This window comes from Scyliorhinus torazame, chromosome 1 (assembly GCF_047496885.1).
Source record: "Scyliorhinus torazame isolate Kashiwa2021f chromosome 1, sScyTor2.1, whole genome shotgun sequence".
Classification (NCBI taxonomy): domain Eukaryota; kingdom Metazoa; phylum Chordata; class Chondrichthyes; order Carcharhiniformes; family Scyliorhinidae; genus Scyliorhinus; species Scyliorhinus torazame.
In genome coordinates this window covers 42,761,453-42,779,983 of record NC_092707.1, presented here as the reverse complement: position 1 = coordinate 42,779,983, position 18,531 = coordinate 42,761,453, and the positions used below count along the sequence as shown (strand labels likewise).

Sequence of the window (18,531 nt, the reverse complement as noted above, 5' to 3'; positions counted from 1 at the left end):
TCTCCCTGTATCTGCGTGTGTTTCCTCCGGGTGCTCCAGTTTCCTCCCACAAGTTCCGAAAGACGTGCTGTTTGGTGAATTGGACATTCTGAATTCTCCCTCAGTGCACCCGAACAGGCGCCGGGGTGTGGTGACTAGGGGATTTTCACAGTACCTTCATTGCAGTGTTAATGTAAGCCTACTTGTGACAATAAAGATTATTATTATTATTAGTGGTAATGTGATTGGTCTAGTAATTCAGGGTCCCAGGGTGTGATGCTTTGGGGGCATGGGTTCAAATCTCACCCTCACAGCAGATATAAACTCAATTAATAAAAACATAGAATATAAAGTTGGTCTCAGTAATGGCCATGGGAAGTGTCATCGATTGTTGAAAAAATCCACCTGGTTCACTAATGCTCTTTAGGGAAGGGAATCTGCCGTCTTTACCTGTCCGGCCTACACGTGACTCCAGACCCACAACAATGTGATTGACTCTTAACTGCCCCCTGAAAGGGCCTAGCAAGCCACTGAGTTCAAAGGGATGGGCAACAAAAGCTGGCCTTGCCGGCGACACCCACATTGAACAAAAAAATATTGGTTGAAACATTTTATTCAGTAGTACAGATTTGCACGAGCGGAGATTTTCCCTCGGCCCTCCCAGCTTACCAGAGCACACTTACAGAACAATGTCATGATGTTAAATACTGGTCTACCTTAAAAATGGCCTCCAGCTCCAACCTTGAAACAGCACACTTCCACCAGGGCATCCTCTTTTTTTATGCATCTTGGCAAGGCTGACATTTATTGCTCATCCTTGATATAACTGAGTAACTTGCTGGGCCACTTAGGAAGGGCATTTATGTGTCAACCAAATACTTGAAGGAGAACAAGTTGCAGGGTTGTGTGCAAAGAGCGGTGGAGTGGGACTGATTGGATTTCCCTTCCAAAGAGCTGAAGCATACTTGGTGGACCGAATGGTCTTGCCCTCTGCTAATCTATTCCATGAAGGGACAGAAGTCACACATAGGTCACACCAGGGGTAAGGACATTAATGAACCAGTTGTTTTTTTATAACAATTCAATGGCTCCATTGTCACTTTTACATAGATACATAGAACGTACAGTGCAGAAGGAGGCCATTCGGCCCATCGAGTCTGCACCGACCCACTTAAGCCCTCATTTCCACCCTATCCCTGTAATCTAATAGCCCCTCCTAACCTTTTTGGACACTAAGGGCAATTTAGCATGGCCAATCCACCAAACCTGCACGTCTTTGGACTGTGGGAGGAAACCGGAGCACCCGGAGGAAACTCACGCAGACACAGAGAATGTGCAGACTCCGCACAGACAGTGACCCAGCGGGGAATCGAACCTGGGACCCTGGCGCTGTCAAGCCACAGTGCTATCCACTTGTGCTACCATGCTGCCCCTGTGCTACCATGCTGCCCCTTTTACTGATACTAACTCTATTACTTCAAAATTTTTAAAGAGGAACTCTGAAACTTTTGCAACCGGAGTGGGCTTGTATGAAAATCCATGTTTATGCTACCTAATCAAATGTTCCAAACAAAACATCTCTTCCCTGATGGGATTTATATAAGACACAACAAAACATATAGTGCTGAAAGGAACAACTTCACCAGCGTCCTGTGGTCTCTTTGAATGAGATTGCCAATTGAGTGTTAATAGCCCCAAAACTCCACGTGGCATTTGCAATGGATTTGTGCCAATGCAATGGGATTTACACTGCCAAATCTCTGCAGAGCTGGATCTGCCAAAACTGGCTGGGTTGGTGCTCGAGCAAAAATCCCTTTTAATGCTACATGCTGTGCTGGGATGCTTGGAAATTAAGAGTGCAGCCTTTGAAAAGCAAGGTTAAAGTCCAACAGGTTTGTTTCGATGTCACTAGCTTTCGGAGCGCTGCTCCTTCCTCAGGTGAATGAAGAGGTATGTTCCAGAAACACATATATAGACAAATTCAAAGATGCCAAACAATGCTTGGAATGCGAGCATTAGCAGGTGATTAAATCTTTACAGATCCAGAGATGGGGTAACCCCAGGTTAAAGAGGTGTGAATTGTATCAAGCCAGGACAGTTGGTAGGATTTCGCAGGCCAGATGGTGGGGGATGAATGTAATGCGACATGAATCCCAGGTCCCGGTTGAGGCCGCACTCATGTGTGCAGAACTTGGCTATAAGTTTCTGCTCGGCGATTCTGTGTTGTCGCGCGTCCTGAAGGCCGCCTTGGAGAACGCTTACCCGGAGATCAGAGGCTGAATGCCCTTGATTGCTGAAGTGTTCCCCGACTGGAAGGGAACATTCCTGCCTGGTGATTGTTGCACGATGTCCGTTCATTCGTTGTCGCAGCGTCTGCATGGTCTCGCCAATGTACCACGCTTCGGGACATCCTTTCCTGCAGCGTATGAGGTAGACAACGTTGGCCGAGTCGCACAAGTATGTACCGCGTACCTGGTGGGTGGTGTTCTCACGTGTAATAGTGGTATCCATGTCGATGATCTGGCACGTCTTGCAGAGATTGCCATGGCAGGGTTGTGTGGTGTCGTGGTCACTGTTCTGAAGACTGGGTAGTTTGCTGCAAACAATGGTTTGTTTGAGGTTGCGCGGTTGTTTGAAGGCAAGTAGTGGGGGTGTGGGGATGACCTTGGCAAGATGTTCATCGTCAACATCTTCATGCACAAGTATGAACAGGACCTACTCACCGCACAGGACCTTCGACCGATGTTATACACCAGATACATCAATGACATTTTTTTCCTTTGGACCCACGGCGAAGAATCACTGAAACGACTACACGATGACATTAATAAGTTCCATCCAACCATCAGACTCACCATGGACTACTCTCCAAAATCAGTTGCATTCTTGGACACACTCGTCTCCATCAAGGACGGTCACCTCAGCACTTCGCTTTACCGCAAACCCACGGATAACCTCACGATGCTCCACTTCTCCAGCTTCCACCCTAAACACATTAAAGAAGCCATCCCCTATGGACAAGCTCTCCGTATACACAGGATCTGCTCAGACGAGGAGGAGCGTAACAGATATCTACAGACGTTGAAAGATGCCCTCGTACGAACGGGATATGGCACTCGACTCATCGATCGACAGTTCCAACGCGCCACAGCGAAAAACCGCACCGACCTCCTCAGAAGACAAACATGGGACACAACCGACAGAATACCCATCATCGTCCAGTACTTCCCCGGAGCGGAGAAACTACGTCATCTTCTTCACAGCCTTCAACACGTCATTGATGACGATGAACATTTTGCCAAGGTCATCCCCACACCCCCACTACTTGCCTTCAAACAACCGCGCAACCTCAAACAAACCATCGTTTGCAGCAAACTACCCAGTCTTCAGAACAGTGACCACGACACCACACAACCCTGCCATGGCAATCTCTGCAAGACGTGCCAGATCATCGACGTGGATACCACTATTACACGTGAGAACACCACCCACCAGGTACGCGGTACATACTCGTGCGACTCGGCCAACGTTGTCTACCTCATACGCTGCAGGAAAGGATGTCCTGAAGCGTGGTACATTGGCAAGACCATGCAGACGCTGCGACAACGAATGAACGGACATCGCGCAACAATCACCAGGCAGGAATGTTCCCTTCCAGTCGGGGAACACTTCAGCAGTCAAGGGCATTCAGCCTCTGATCTCCGGGTAAGCGTTCTCCAAGGCGACCTTCAGGACGCGCGACAAAGCAGAATAGCCGAGCAGAAACTTATATCCAAGTTCCGCACACATGAGTGCGGCCTCAACCGGGACCTGGGATTCATGTCGCATTACATTCATCCCCCACCATCTGGCCTGCAAAATCCTACCAACTGTCCTGGCTTGATACAATTCACATCTCTTTAACCTGGGGTTACCCCATCTCTGGATCTGTAAAGATTTAATCACCTGCTAATGGTCGCATTCCAAGCATTGTTTGGCATCTTTGAATTTGTCTATATATGTGTTTCTGGAACATACCTCTTCATTCACCTGAGGAAGGAGCAGCGCTCCGAAAGCTAGTGACATCGAAACAAACCTGTTGGACTTTAACCTGGTGTTGTAAGACTTCGTACTGTGCTCACCCCAGTCCAATGCCGGCATCTCCACATCTTTGAAAAGCAAGGCCTGGCTCAAGGTTTTTGCAAGCAATGAGGAAAGTGTTTGGCTAGCTGAGTTAATCTCAGGTAGCTGCACTGGATTACCCATGGGTGATTTTGTATCACTTTCCAAAAAAATGATTTCCACTGGATAATCTGGTACTGAGAGCTGAAGAAGGAGCAAAAGCAACGGCCAAAGAGAAACAAAGGAGAGCAAACATTTTTAGTGAATGTAAAGACGGAAATAAGTAATTGGTGTAAAAAGGTATAGCTTTAAACAAAAGGTAAGACTTCAATGGTCAATTGCCCTTGCAGCAGTCAACAAAGAGTTATTGGAGTGACATTCATCATGATGCTTACCTCCATTACTTCTTCCTTAGAAGCAGTTAGGTCCATCTCCCAAGAAATATCAATGACCAAGCCTTTTTGGATCCAAAGTTACACATGCAATATAGCAGGCAAAGAGCAACACAAGAGCTTTAACATGCCGTGGAGCTTATTCTGGCACATCAAGGTGGCAAAAAATGCCCTTTTAAAACACTGATGATTACCTCATGACCACTAGGGAGGGTCACATTGTGATGCATGGATGTGTAAGGACAACTTCAAACAAGTTTCTTACTGACATGACAGGTTCTTTGCATGTTGTCACACACAATCTAGTCATTCAGGAATGGAAACAATTTCTGCAGAGAGAGTTGAGGGGTTAAATGCAGACGCTTTCAAAGAAACATGGGCGCCATATATTGCATTCTGGACTTTTGAAAATGAGTAACCCCATAAAATTGGACGGCCTTAAATCATTCTGATTTCTCTCCTCTAAAATGTCAGTCATCTAATCAATACATATACAAATGGTACACTGGCTGATATGACACAAATCCCTCATGACTGCCTGAACTGACCCTATTCCATAAAGTTGAATGTTGTCACTTTTATTGTCACTTTGGTCAGATTACTGTGACTGAAGGTCATAGAACATAGAACAGTACAGCACAGTACAGGTCCTTCGTCCCACGATGCTGTGCCGACCATTTATCCTAATCTAAGATCAACCTAACCTACACCCCTTAAATTTACTGCTGTCCATGTGCCTGTCCAAGAGTCACTTAAATGTCCCGAATGACTCTGACTCCACCACCTCTGCTGGCAGTGCATTCCACACACCCTCCACTGGGTAAAGAACCTTCCTCTGACATCTCGCCTATACCTCCCTCCAATCACCTTAAAATTATGTCCCCTCGTGACAGCCATATCCACCCTGGGGAAAAGTCTCTGGCTAGCCACTCTATCCATGCCTCTCATCACCTTGTACCCCTCTAACAAGTCACTTCTATGCCTTCTTCGCTCCAGTGAGAAAAGCCCGAGCATCGCTCAACCTTTCTTCATAAGACATGCCCTCCAGTCCAAGCAGCATCCTGGTAAATCTCCTCTGCACCCTCTCCAAAGCATCCACATACTTCCTATATTGAGGCGAGCAGAACTGGACACAATATTCCAAGAGTGGTCTTACCAGGGTTTTCTAAAGCTGCAGCAAAACCTTGCGGTTTCAGTTCACACACTTTTGCCATTGCCTTTTTGGTACATGCATGCTTCTGATCCACATCTCCTCCCCACGGTTATTATAGGACTTCTATCAGTTACATATCGAGGAAGGAAACCATCAGCTGAGGTTTGTCCTGCTTAAATAGGCCTCACCCTCATTTTCTCTGTGCCCTCTTGCACTACTTCCTCACGATAACTGCCTGCAAAAATATTCCAGAGGGAATGTCATCTCTTATGCGGAGAGGCTTTCACTGTGTGTCGGAGGGGGAGGGGTGTGTGTTAAGTAATGGGTTAAGAGTTAAGTAATGCATTGAGAGACATTGCAATTAGTTGTCTCATTTATGTTAAGTATCCAATGATTGACACTGATATGTAAAGGGGCTTCAGGTGGCCCTTGTGTCAGGTGGTGTGTTGTTGGAGTTTTGAGCAGAGGCTGTGGAAGTGAAATAAATGGTGTTTGGTGAAAAGGAACAGGACTTCTGACTCTTCATACAACGGTAACTAAAACGTCTAACAATGGTAGCAGAGAATGGTTACTGTGCAAATGTGAAGGTTTGAAAGATACAACTTTTCCTGATCAAACCAAGGAGTGAGTGAGAAGGAAAAAAAAAAATACATGGCTGAACCCAGGATAAAGATGGCTGGATATGACTATCCCCCCATATTTTCTGAAAGGGAATCGTACGACCAATGGAGAAGTGCAGTAGTTATGTGAACTAAGGTAACTGCCTTGGGAAAGAGAAAACAAGGCATGGCATTGGCTCTTTCTCTACCTTATGACAGTAAAATCCGAAACAAAGTGCTTTTTGAGCTGGAATTGGAAGAGTTAGACTCAGAAGAAGGTCTGGAGACTCTATTACAATATATGGATAAGATTTACAAGAAAGATTACTTGTTAAGTGCGTATGAAGCATGGTCGGAATTTGATAAGTCCCGGAAAATAGAGGAATTCTCCATGGAAGACTATATAATGGAATTTGGCAGACTATATAAAAGGCTGCAGAAACACAACCTGGAATTTCCACAGTCTGTGTTGGCCTTTAAATTACTTGACTGTGCTAGAGTGAGCTACATGGCTAGGCTCCTGGTTTTGAGAGGAGTTCAGTTTACGGATGAGGATACCTTATTCGATCAGATGATAAAAGCTTTAAAGAAGTTTCTGGGGAAACATTTGATTCCGATGGCTCTGTTGACTCAAAGAGGTCAGCCTGCTATAAAGCAGAATATGGAAGATACACTACTAACAGGATGGCGAAATTGTACGGCTACGAACAGGGCCCAAGACTATAGAAGGAGATCGACACAAGGAAAGTATGAAGACAGAAACCCAGTTAGAACTTACAATAGGAAGATGAACCCCAGAAATGCACGGGGCATGATAAATCAATGTTTTCGATGTGACTCTCAATACCATTATGTCTTCAACTGTCCAAAACGTTACGATAGAGTGTTTGAAGCGACACATGACGCGGAAGAGTCAGAAGAGGAAAAAGATAGTGTTCAGAGAGAAGACATTGTCCTATTGACAAGCGGTTTTACGCCGGTAATGAGGGTGTTGGTTGCAGAATATTTAAATTGTGCTGCATTGGACAGTGGCTGCACATCTACTGTGTGTGGAATTGACTGGTTAAAATGTTACCTGGACTCCTTGAATGCTGAAAGTCGGAACAAGGTTAAGGAATTTGAAAGTTCCACAAGTTTCAGGTTTGGGGATGATAATATTCTGAAGTCGGTGAAAACAGTGGTGATCCCTTGCAATATTGCCGGAGTGAATCATTTCATTAGCACGGATGTTGTATCAAGTGAGATACCTTTGCTTCTGAGCAGACCGTCGATGAAGAAAGCACACATGAAACTGGATATGGAACAGGATAAGGCAACAGTTTTTGGAAAGACGGTGGACTTACAATTTTCACAGTCGGGACACTATTGTATTCCATTACTGACAAATAATATTTCAGTATTATGGATGTGTTAAGGATGGGTTAATGGCAGTTGAAAATGGGACTTCCGCTGATAAAAAGCTTGTTGTATTAAAACTGCATAGGCAATTTGCACATCCGTCTCCTCGGAGGCTGAAAAATTTGTTAAAGGATGCAGGGGTAAGAGATGAAGACTATACTAAACTGATAGAACAGGTTAGTGATTGCTGTGAAGTTTGTAGGAAATACAGAAGGACACCAGCATGACCGATAGTAACCCTACCTTTGACCAGGGATTTTAACGACACTGTGGCTGTGGACCTTAAGATCTGGGATAAGGCCATTTTTCCGAAAGGACAACTACCAAAAGTTGGTACAAAGGTGACATACTTGCCTGAAGGGTCTAGTCAATGGAAGGATGCAACTGTTATTAGAGCAGGGAAGGCCACTGGAAAGTATAATCATTGGTTGAATGTACAGCATTCAGAGGAGGGAGTTAAGACAACGGATTGGGAACACAAAGTTCAAAAATGGAGGTCACAGAAACGCAGTGCCAGTTCAGATAGTACATCGGTTAGTGAACAGGTCTGCAGGAAAAGGTCGAGAATTTTGAAAGGACATCCCACAGCAGATAGGAAAGATCAAGCAGTAGCAGTATAGAACAGGTTACCAGGCGGAAGAAGGGACGTAGTTTATCAAGGTCTCAGAACATGGGTAAGACTACGAATACTAATAGGAGTAGAAGCCCACATGCACGTGAGGTTTTGGTGGCTTCAAATAAATTATATGAAAAGTTATCAAAGATGCTAAACAGCAAGAACTGTATAATTGGAGTGAATTTTGGATATACACGGAAGTACCGGATAGGGGACAAAGAGTTCTATCCCACAGATGGATTTGCACGGAAAGGTTCTTCTGGATGGAACTTATAAGGCAAAGGCCAGGCTTGTGGCAAGGGGATTTGAAGAAAGCTTAGAAGATCAGGATTTAAGGGTAGATTCACCTACAGCAGGAAAGGTTATTTTAAAGATCTTCTTGGCTCTATTAGCCACAAAGGCATAGGAATGCAAATCTATAGATATGAAAGCTGCCTTCTTGCAGGGGCATCAGCTCCAGAGAGACATTTTTCTCCGTCCTCCTAAAGAAGCAGCTAACACAGAAGGGGTACTCTGGAAGTTGAACAAATGTGTATGTGGTTTAAATGTTGCATCTAGAGTCTGGTATTTTTCGGTAAGGTCAGTTTTGTTAAAGTTAGGCTGTTACCAGTTTAAAGTAGATCCGGTAATGTTTTACTGGCACTATAAAGGGAACCTTTCTGGCATCTTTATGATGCATGTCAAATAATTTTTGTGGGGTGGGACTAGTGATTTTGAAGCTTTTGTAATCTCTGGTTTGAGGAAAGAATTCAGGGTTGGAAGTCAGGCTTCCATTGCATTTAAATATATTGGACTGGAAATCGGACAGACTAGGTTAGGGGCAACTTTACGTCAGCAATCTTATTTGGAAAGCATCAGCCCAATAGCAATTAGTCGTGGCCGGGTTTTCACAAAAAGATGCAAGGTTTCAAAGATGGAAAAAGAGCAACTGCAAAGTTTAATTGGGCAACTGAATTGGTTAGGTAGACAGACTAGACCGGACATGAGTTTTGATGTCTTAGAATTGAGTACAAAAATGAATGATCCCAAAGTGGAAGACATAAGAGCAAATAAAGCATTGGCCAAACTAAAATTGCAGGAGTGTGTTTCGAGGCCCCTGGTTTTTAGGTGACCTTAGGCACATGAAATTCATAGTTTATAGTGATGCGTCCTGTGGAAATCAAGCACAGGAGGTTTCATACTTTTCCTTTGGGGAACAATGGTAAATGTTGTCCTCTTGTGTGGGAAACAAAGAAAATAAGGAAAGTGGTCGAAAGCACTTTGGCTGCTGAGACGTTAAGCTTTGTAGAGGCGGTGGATATGGCCTTTTATATATCTCCGATATTGACAGAAATGTAACTTTTGGATATTGTTAATGAAGGGCGCCTGTTGCTGTGATTTTTTTTTTCTTAAAAAAAAAAGTTTTGAAAAGAAAAAGAAGGGGGGAAATTGCGTATGTGTTTTTGAGTTTCTTAAAATTTTGTTTTCATCTAATTATTTTTTTTTTCTCCAAGGAAGGGGAGACTGTTAAGTAATGCATTAAGAGACATTGCAATTAGTTGTCTCATTTATGTTAAGTATCCAATGATTGACACTGATATGTAAAGGGGCTTCAGGTGGCCTTGTGTCAGGTGGTGTGTTGTTGGAGTACTGAGCAGAGGCTGTGGAAGTGAAATAAATGGTGTTTGGTGAAAAGGAACAGGACTTCTGGCTCTTCATACAACGGTAACTAAAACGTATAACAGGGGGGTTATCAAAACCTCTCCGTAGAGTCAAGCAGGCAGTCAGGAACAAGTTCAAGACTGTCTAGGCTCAATGCCAAAAAAATGAATTGCTCCAAAAAGGTTGTTCCCGACTGCAGTAATTCAAACTTTCACCAGCCATCACACTCAAAAAAACTCCTTACTTCAGCTGGTCTGAGCTGATTCTGGAAACAGCTGCGCCTTATATTTCCCATTCTAACCAACCCCTTGTGCATTGCCAGCACAAATATAGGAAATTCTGGGCTGCAGCAGCAGTGACCCTCATTTTAATATACATTAGTGAAATGCATGATGACTCGAGAGGTGGAAATTTATATGTACTTTACTTTCCGGACAGTAAACCGGCATAAACAGTTCCTGCCCCAATCGGGCCCTCTGATTCAAACAACAAAAACAATGTGGGATTTTGGGCCAACTTGTGCGAAACATCGGAGGGGCGGGGGTTTCAAGGCATGGGCCACCAGGCTGAGACTACACAATTTCATTTCATATTGAACTCTTACAAGTTATAAATGGAGGAGACTTTCATCTCATTAATCAGAGCTGAATTTTAATGCAGACTGTAGAGAGGGGGAAGAAATCCAGATGGTAGGAATTGGGTAGAAGGGACACATTTCCTGCCTCAGAGATTGATTCCCATTTAAAGATTTGAATCTGGCGCTGCAGTGCACTGCAGTTTATCGCTGTGGTAAATCTGCAGTCTCCGTTTTTCCAACAGATGGAACTACCAAGCAGGGATGCCAGCCTCTCCAAGGGAAAAAAGAGGGAAAATGGGAGGTAGTATTAATCCTACCCCAGGTATGCCTTCATCGCCAATGCTGCAGAGGCCCTGATGGATGGTACAGGAATAAAATATATAATATGCACACGAAGGAAGGGTGGTTTCCATTATGTTCTGAAGAACTATGACCAAGTATTAGTGAACGGAATCACTTACAGGAGGCATATTGCTGTGCAAAGGGAATTTTAAGGAACTCCTCTGATTTTGGTTGAGATTTGCAAACATAAAATGAATCAGATTTTAAGAGGCTATATTTACTGCAATTTAATTTGCCAAACTCTACGCAATTTTTTGCATTAAGTCAGTTCATTGTCTGGTGCAAAACAGTTTTGAGTGTGATGTGTTAGAGCAGAACTCATTCCCACATCATACAAAGAATGCTGCCTAACCTATTTTCTCATTAGGATAGGAATGAAGTGCTTAGACCTCTACAGTCTCCAGTGGGTTGCAGCAGCAACCACATTTATACTGAATCAGCGTCTGCACTGCTACACTATGATCCACATCATTTTTGCTGCCCCCACTCTCCTCTGAGTCCCAGTGCAACAGTGCACGGCATATGCTGGGTAATATACGACAATTCACCCATTTGGTAATGTTTGGCTCATCCAGGAAAAATATATGGACAATAGATAACAAAAAATGGGGCCAATTATATGCATCTGAAGTAATTACATATGACTGTGCACAGAAATACGTAAGTATGTTTTAGGAACAAGTCTGCCTCCATTGCTAGAGGTTCACCAGCCCTATCTATTAGCGAAGGGGTTGTATTTTTGAAAAAAATCATTAGTGGCATATGGGCATTGCTGGCTGGGCCAGCATTTATTGCCCACCCCTAGTGACCCATGGACTGAGTGGATTTCAGAGGACATTTTTGATAGTCAAACTCTGGAGTCATATCTCGGCCAGTCCAGATAAGGACGACAGATTTTCTTCCCTAAAGGACATCAGTGAATCAGATGGGTTTTTATGTCAATTGACAATAGTTTCAAGGTCATCATTTGACTTTTAATTCCAAATTTTTTTAATTGAATTTCCACAGGGGTCATCTCTTCTGTCACCATAACATGGGTGGAAATCCTAGAGAAATGGGGAAAATGCATTTATGCCATTTCACCAGAGTTTCAACCTATTAGCTTTTGAGATAATGATTCCTTAAACCCTTGTGCACATTCTAACCCCATATGTCTTAATCCCTTCTCTTTCTAGACATTCATCAAATTGTCTCTTAAACCTGTCAATGCTGTCATCCTCAGTGATCTTTTCTGGTGACTTATTTCACGTTGGATTACAAAAATCCTGCCATACTTCACTTATCCATGTCTTGTCAATACTTAACACAAGATAGAAGCCAAGTGATTGAGACTTATGGAGAACAATGTTATATTTGTTACCCAACACTGCAGTGTTGTGAGGTATTAGTTACTGGTGCTGGTGAGATAGTTATGACTATTTATCACGTTTACAGAGTTCAATTCTACTTCAAAAATAATGGGAGAAGGTATTAAAAGTGTCAAACAAAATCAACAGAGACAATAGGTGCGATCAAACAGCTGCACTGAGCACAAATCTGTGCGCGCCGGTTAGATCGCGGAAGAGTCCTAAATCAGGAAGTGCGTCGGGCGCTGATCGGTTTCCGATCTAAACGGCCTGCTCCCCGTTGGCGAGACCCAGATCCTGCCGCAACGAAAAAACAATAATCACCAATTAAGGCCAATCTCCATATCGATAACGGGAAGGACCCACTATCCAATGGCCTCCCATGATCTAACCAGCTCCGCAGCGAGCGGTCATGTGGGCGCGCTTTAGCACACCTATTTAAAAACGGGAAGCTGGCGCAATGGCTGCTGTGGGGATCGGAGGAGGTAAGTAGCCATCTTCCAAATCGGGCAGTCAGCCTGAGGGCATCGGGACTGCTGCTCCAATGCCCGGGGTGGGGATTTCCCCTGGGCTGGGGGGGTAAGGGGCTTAGCTCCCGCAGATCCAACATGGCATCCCCTGGATTGTGGGTATACCCATACCAGGGACAACTTCAGCTGCTACCGGTCTACCCCACTGAACACCCCAAAGGCAGAGCCCCATCTGTGTTAATATGATGAAAGTCACTTTAACACCCTCTGACCGTGGCGGCGCTGGCTGCCCTGTGCCTGACCCTCCGACCCCCCTCGGGGGAACAGGGTATCCCATCTGGACTCCATCGCTTCCTTCAGTCTGGCCAGGTCAGCATCTCAGAATTGTGGAGCGGGTCTGCACAATGGCATTTCTCTATGCTGTCTGGGGTTTGCTCTGCGGGATCGGTTTAAGAGCTGCTCCCCCTCGTTAGCGGGGAGCTGCTGGGCGCAGTCCAGGCGTATCAGCTGGCGTGACAGTCCTTTCCAACATGAAGCCCATGGGGCATTGTTACCGGCCCGACTTGGTCTCGCCGGTCGGACGCCGGGAAGCACCCGACAATTCTCACTCACTACCACACTAAGAAACCTTTCCGTTAGATCGCCTCCAATATTCCTTGCCTATGGACTATGTTGAAGTTATTTTTTTTACTATTTCCAGCAGTTGTGCTGATTTCCTATTCTGAGACACACATATTCCAACACCGACCCTGATTAAGTGCAATAAATGTAGTACCTAACACAGTTTCACACATCCACATCTGGGGCTTATTGCTTGCTAGCAATCGTTGCATAGAAGCTGCACAATAATGCATTCTGAAGGTTATCTCTTTCAACACAGTAAAAACCCATTCTACAAATCAATGTTTAGAAGAGAGTTTGATGGCCACACACTTCAAACACGTTTTAATAAACCGTTAACTCTTTCTTGAAATGAAACTAAGTAAGGTCCCGCATTGAAATGAATTCAGTATCTGTTGCAGAATATCCACTGAGCTAATCACGACAAAGGAAATGAATCATAGAATTAATTGACCTCATTTCCTGCATTTGACTATGTAGTGTAGCATTGTCTATTATATAGTCTAACAGTGAAATGAAATGAATGGAAAATCCTGATGTATCTAATTGCCTTTCTGGCTTAAATTGCATCAACTTTGGCCCATTTGTTGTTACACCCCATTTGCACTATTTTCCTCATTCAAACAAGGTAACCTGTCATTGAAACACCTTAAATGGCTGGAGATTAATTGGACACGTAAATGTGAATTGAAAGTTAAGTGTTTAAAAGTATCTGTTACCTTTATGAGCGCGATTCAACTAATTGGGAACAAAGTCCCATAGCGAACGCGTTTATCTGCGAGTTTCCTGGTGCTTGCAGCACTGAGAAACACATGGCTATACAATGTGACTCACGCTGGAGAAGGGCCTCAGCGGGGAACCCGTGCCGAGGCCGCACATAGCCCCGTTTTGTACATTGAAGAACTCCGCTTGCAGGAACTTCTCAGAGTAGCGAGAGATCGGGCCGCCATTTAAAAATGGCGTCCCATCTCCGAGGCAGCCGAAGCGAACCCCGACCCTCCCCCAGTCCGAACGCACTATGGGAGGGTCCCCAGCCTGATCACACATGCATGCGCACGCAAAATGCCAGCTTGGCACCTTGGAGTTGCGATCCGGGTAAACCTCGGGAGTGGCGTCTCCCGGTTTCTATCAGCCACACTGCTTTTCAAGCACAACGTGGCCATTGGATCGCACCCTATATGTGCCATAAATAATAATATGCAAATTACTACTAGCTTTAAAGTACGGTTGTATTCATGGAATATATTTTAATAATTATCTGGTGAGAGAAAAGAGCCAGAATAATAACTTTTGTTTCAATACTATCATAGCTTCAAGGAAATGTTTTGACATATTTGGAAATATTTCAACTTACTCAAAATCCATTCACTCATATAGAGTTAAAATCGGACCCATGATTAAATCATCTGATTATAGTCAAAAAGATGGTGGAACTGACTTTTACAGCCCTTCCCACCTCTACTCCCCCTCCCCCACTCCGGGGTATTTGAAATTCGGAGAGCTCATAAAATTAAGTAGATGCCCCCCCCCCCCCCCCCATATCAAGATGGCAGCAAGATATCAGGCAGACAGCCTTCTGTTAGGCCTATTGAGGCCTTTAAATGGCCAATTAATGCCCAATTAAGGACCTCAATCCACCTCTGCTGTAACTTTTCAGTCTGCAGGGCAAGGTGAGGGAATGGCGAGCAGCCATTCAGCTTTGACTGTGCAGGCTGTTGGGCAGGAACTGAAGGGGGGGGGGGGTACTTTCTTTGAGGGATCTGCTAAAGGCCAGGAGATGCAAATCACAAGACCCGACACCCTATCCAAGTTTATACCCCCCCTCCCATCTAACTTACCATGGAGCCTTGGCCTTGCTAATCTGTTCCACCGCTGCTCAAACTGAGTAGCATCTTCTCTTATTCTTTGAAACTGTAGTCTCAGCAGTGGTCACTACTGTCTCCTCTCCTGGGACTACAGAGCTGCCAGTCAATCAGATTGGCCACCAGCTCCCTATGGCAGGGCTTGCTCTCCAAAGGGGTGTTAGTCCAACTCTGACCGATGAAGGTCACACCCAGTGTAATATCGCTGCAGCGCAGTCAAATATTTGGTCGGCACCCTACTAGAATTCACCCTGTAGAGTCATTATGACACCAAGAGAGGCCATTCGGCCCATCGAGTCCATACCAACTTGCTCTACAGCAATCCAGTCTGTCCCATTCCCCTGCTTTATCTCCATAGCCCTGTATATTTATTGCTCATACAATTTCCTTTTGAAATCATTAATGTCTCCGCTTCCAACACCCTCGTAGGCAGCGAGCCGGTCATTGCCACTCGCAGTGTAAAAGAATGTTCTTCCTCACATACCCTGTGCATCACTTGCCCAAATCCTTTCATTTGTGTCCATGAGCTTCGCAATATTAAAGAATAGAAACAACTTTTCTTTGTCTACCTTATCGAAACCTGCCATAATCTTGTAAGCCTCGATCAAATCTCCTTTCAATTTTCTTTCCTCCATGGGGAACAACTCCAAATTCTCCAACCCAACCTTGTTGCTAAAATCCCAACTATCTTGGAGCCATTCCGATAAGTCTTCTCTGCACACCATCAACAACCTCACATCCTTCCTCAAGAGTGGTGACCAGAACTGGATGCAATACTCTAGCTGAGGCCTGACCAGAGCTTTACAATGGTTCAGCATTACATCCTTGCTGTTGCAGTCAATGGGGAGGGGGGCGGTGTTCCGGTTCCCCAGTCACATGTTTCTCAGCATTGTTCGCTGGTGGCAGGATTCTCCATTCCCGCCGCTTGTCAATGGGATTTCCCTATTGAAGCCACCCCATTCCACCAGGAAATACACTGCCAGTGGGGAAAAAAGAATCCCAATGGCCGGAGAATTCCGGCCAATAGCTCTTTTTATAAGGTCCGCTATTATGTTTTGTAAAAGAAAGGAAAAGAACTTGCTTTTCCACAGTTCCTTTCATTATCTCACGACATCCCAAAGATCTTTACTACCAATGAAGTAATTTATGAACTGCCATCACCGTTGCAACATAGAAAATGCGGCAGCTAATTTGAGTATAGAACACTCAAAAAAACAGCAATGACAGTTACTCTGTTTTAGAGATTTTTTTTATAGGATATGCAATTTTCAGGACAGTGAGAGAACTCTCCTGTCCTTCTTCAAATAATCTAATTGGGTATTAGCAGTGACAGATTTAAAATAATCGGTCTTGAACATACATATGGACAACATATGCCAAACCCTGTGTCAGATAATGCCACAGTGCCAAGAATCAGTGTCACGTTACGCATAACAGCACGATCAATGTTATGTGACAAGGCAGGCATCAGTGGATTCACTGGGTACTCCAAGTGGAAAAATGAGGAATACATTTCATTCTTGAGACATCAACTTGTGTCCATACCTGCTCCCGGTGCTAGTAACCAGCTGTAGAGGTATCCAGCAGCTTGTGAATAGTACAGCACCAGGCTACGTTGATTATTGATGGCCTCCAGAATCTGGTCGATGGTGACTGGAGTCAGTGGATCAGATTCTTGCTGTCCAGTTTGCCTTTCTACTAAGAGATCAGCAAATGCCCTTGTTCTTCCTCTCTCTGCGACTGCCAATGCCTCATCGTGACGACCTAACAACAAGGTTATAGAAAAACAAAAGGTGTGAGGAAGACTGGAATGCCCAACCTTCAATTTATTCATGAAAAATATCTATCACCTAACTTAAAAATACATTGGACTTAATTTTCATATGGCACGAGGTCATTATCCTCGTGTCGAGTAAGAATTTTTGATATAGCCTCACCATTCTCGATTCTCTCAATTCTATACACGCAATTGTCTACGTAAATACATACTACAAAATTAGTAAAAATTGTAAGTGCAAAGTGCATTCACCATTAAATTCACTATTAAATGAATATCTTTAGTTTGAGATTCCCAGATTATATATTACCTAATTAATATCATAAATTACAGTCACCTTATGTTGATCCACTGCTAGTATTACTTTGGTTGTCTCAAAATTGCAAAGAACTGCAAAATCCATTTATATTTGGACAAACAGTTACATGAAATTTTGCAAACAATATTTTATTTGTTGAATTCAAATGCCATCACGGTGATAATGACATTTTGTTTCAAACTAAAATATTATCAGGTCAGGTATAGAATTTTGGATACATGGTTAAGCTCCTCGTACTTACCCTAAACTCCTGAGAATCTTGTATTGTATAAAAATGACATTTTTTATTTATGCACAGCACTGTATCAGAGTACGGTGGCCAATTAAAGAAAAAAGATCTGCATTTACAAAGTGGGTTTCACAAACCTCGGGGCCTCCAAAGGTGCTTTACTGGAAAATAACTGCATTTGAAGTGTAATCATCGTCGCATAGAGGCTGTAATGACAGCCAATCTGCACTAATAAAGGTCCCACGTGCCATGTTGAATGAAGGACCAGATTAATTTATTTTAGTGGTTTTCCTTCCCAGAAAGTTCTTAACAAGGATAGCACAGCGGAGCCCTACAGTGTAGCTATCACATCATGGTGACACAGAGTGTTATGTGGATTTGCTGGTGCAGAAAAAAATGGGGCAAATGGCATCCGTCTGCAGCGTAACAGTTCAGTGCTGATTAATGCTTCCTTATTGGGCGGAAGAGAAAATTCTAGGGAGCACTGCGCTGATCCCAACAAGGGCAATCCAGATAAATGTGAGGTGATGCACTTGGGCAGGTCAAACAAGGCAAGGGAATACATGATAAACGCAGGACCCTGGGAAACAACGAGGACCAGAGGGACCTTGGTGTGCATGTACACCAATCCCTTGAGGTAGGAGGGCAGGTGGATAAAGTGGTTAAAAAGGCATGATATACTTGACTTTATTAGCCAAGGCATAGAGTTTAACAGCAGGGGGGTTATGCTGGAACTGTATAAAATATTGGTTAGAGTACAGCTAGAGTATTGTGTGCAGTTCTGGAATCCACATTATAGGAGGAATGTGATAGCACTGGAAAGGGTGTGGAGGGCATTGCCTGGGCTGGAGAGTTTTAGTTATGAAGAGAGATTGGATAGACTGGGGTTGTTTCCCTTGGAGCAGAGGAGACTGAGGGGGTACAAGATTGAGATGTATAACATTATGAGGGCATAGATAGAGTAGACAGGAAGAATTTTTTCCACTTGGTGGAGGGATCGATGACCAGGGGGCACTGATTTAAGGTCAGGGGCAGGAGGTTTAGAGGGGATGTGCGGTGAAGACTTTTCACCCAGAGGGTGATGGGAGTCTGGAACTCGCTGCCTGAAA

At 44.1% G+C, this 18,531-nt stretch overlaps 1 protein-coding gene across 6 annotated transcripts in view; it reads right to left on the bottom strand.

Moving 5' to 3' along the window:
* Nucleotides 1-18,531, bottom strand: part of ttc28 (tetratricopeptide repeat domain 28) — a 1,212,158-nt gene that overhangs the window by 263,731 nt on the left and 929,896 nt on the right. For all 6 annotated transcript variants that reach the window (XM_072489716.1, XM_072489732.1, XM_072489724.1 and 3 more), the window contains one exon: nt 16,643-16,861. In XM_072489716.1, the coding sequence (XP_072345817.1) occupies nt 16,643-16,861 (219 nt within the window). The remainder of the gene's footprint in view (nt 1-16,642; nt 16,862-18,531) is intronic.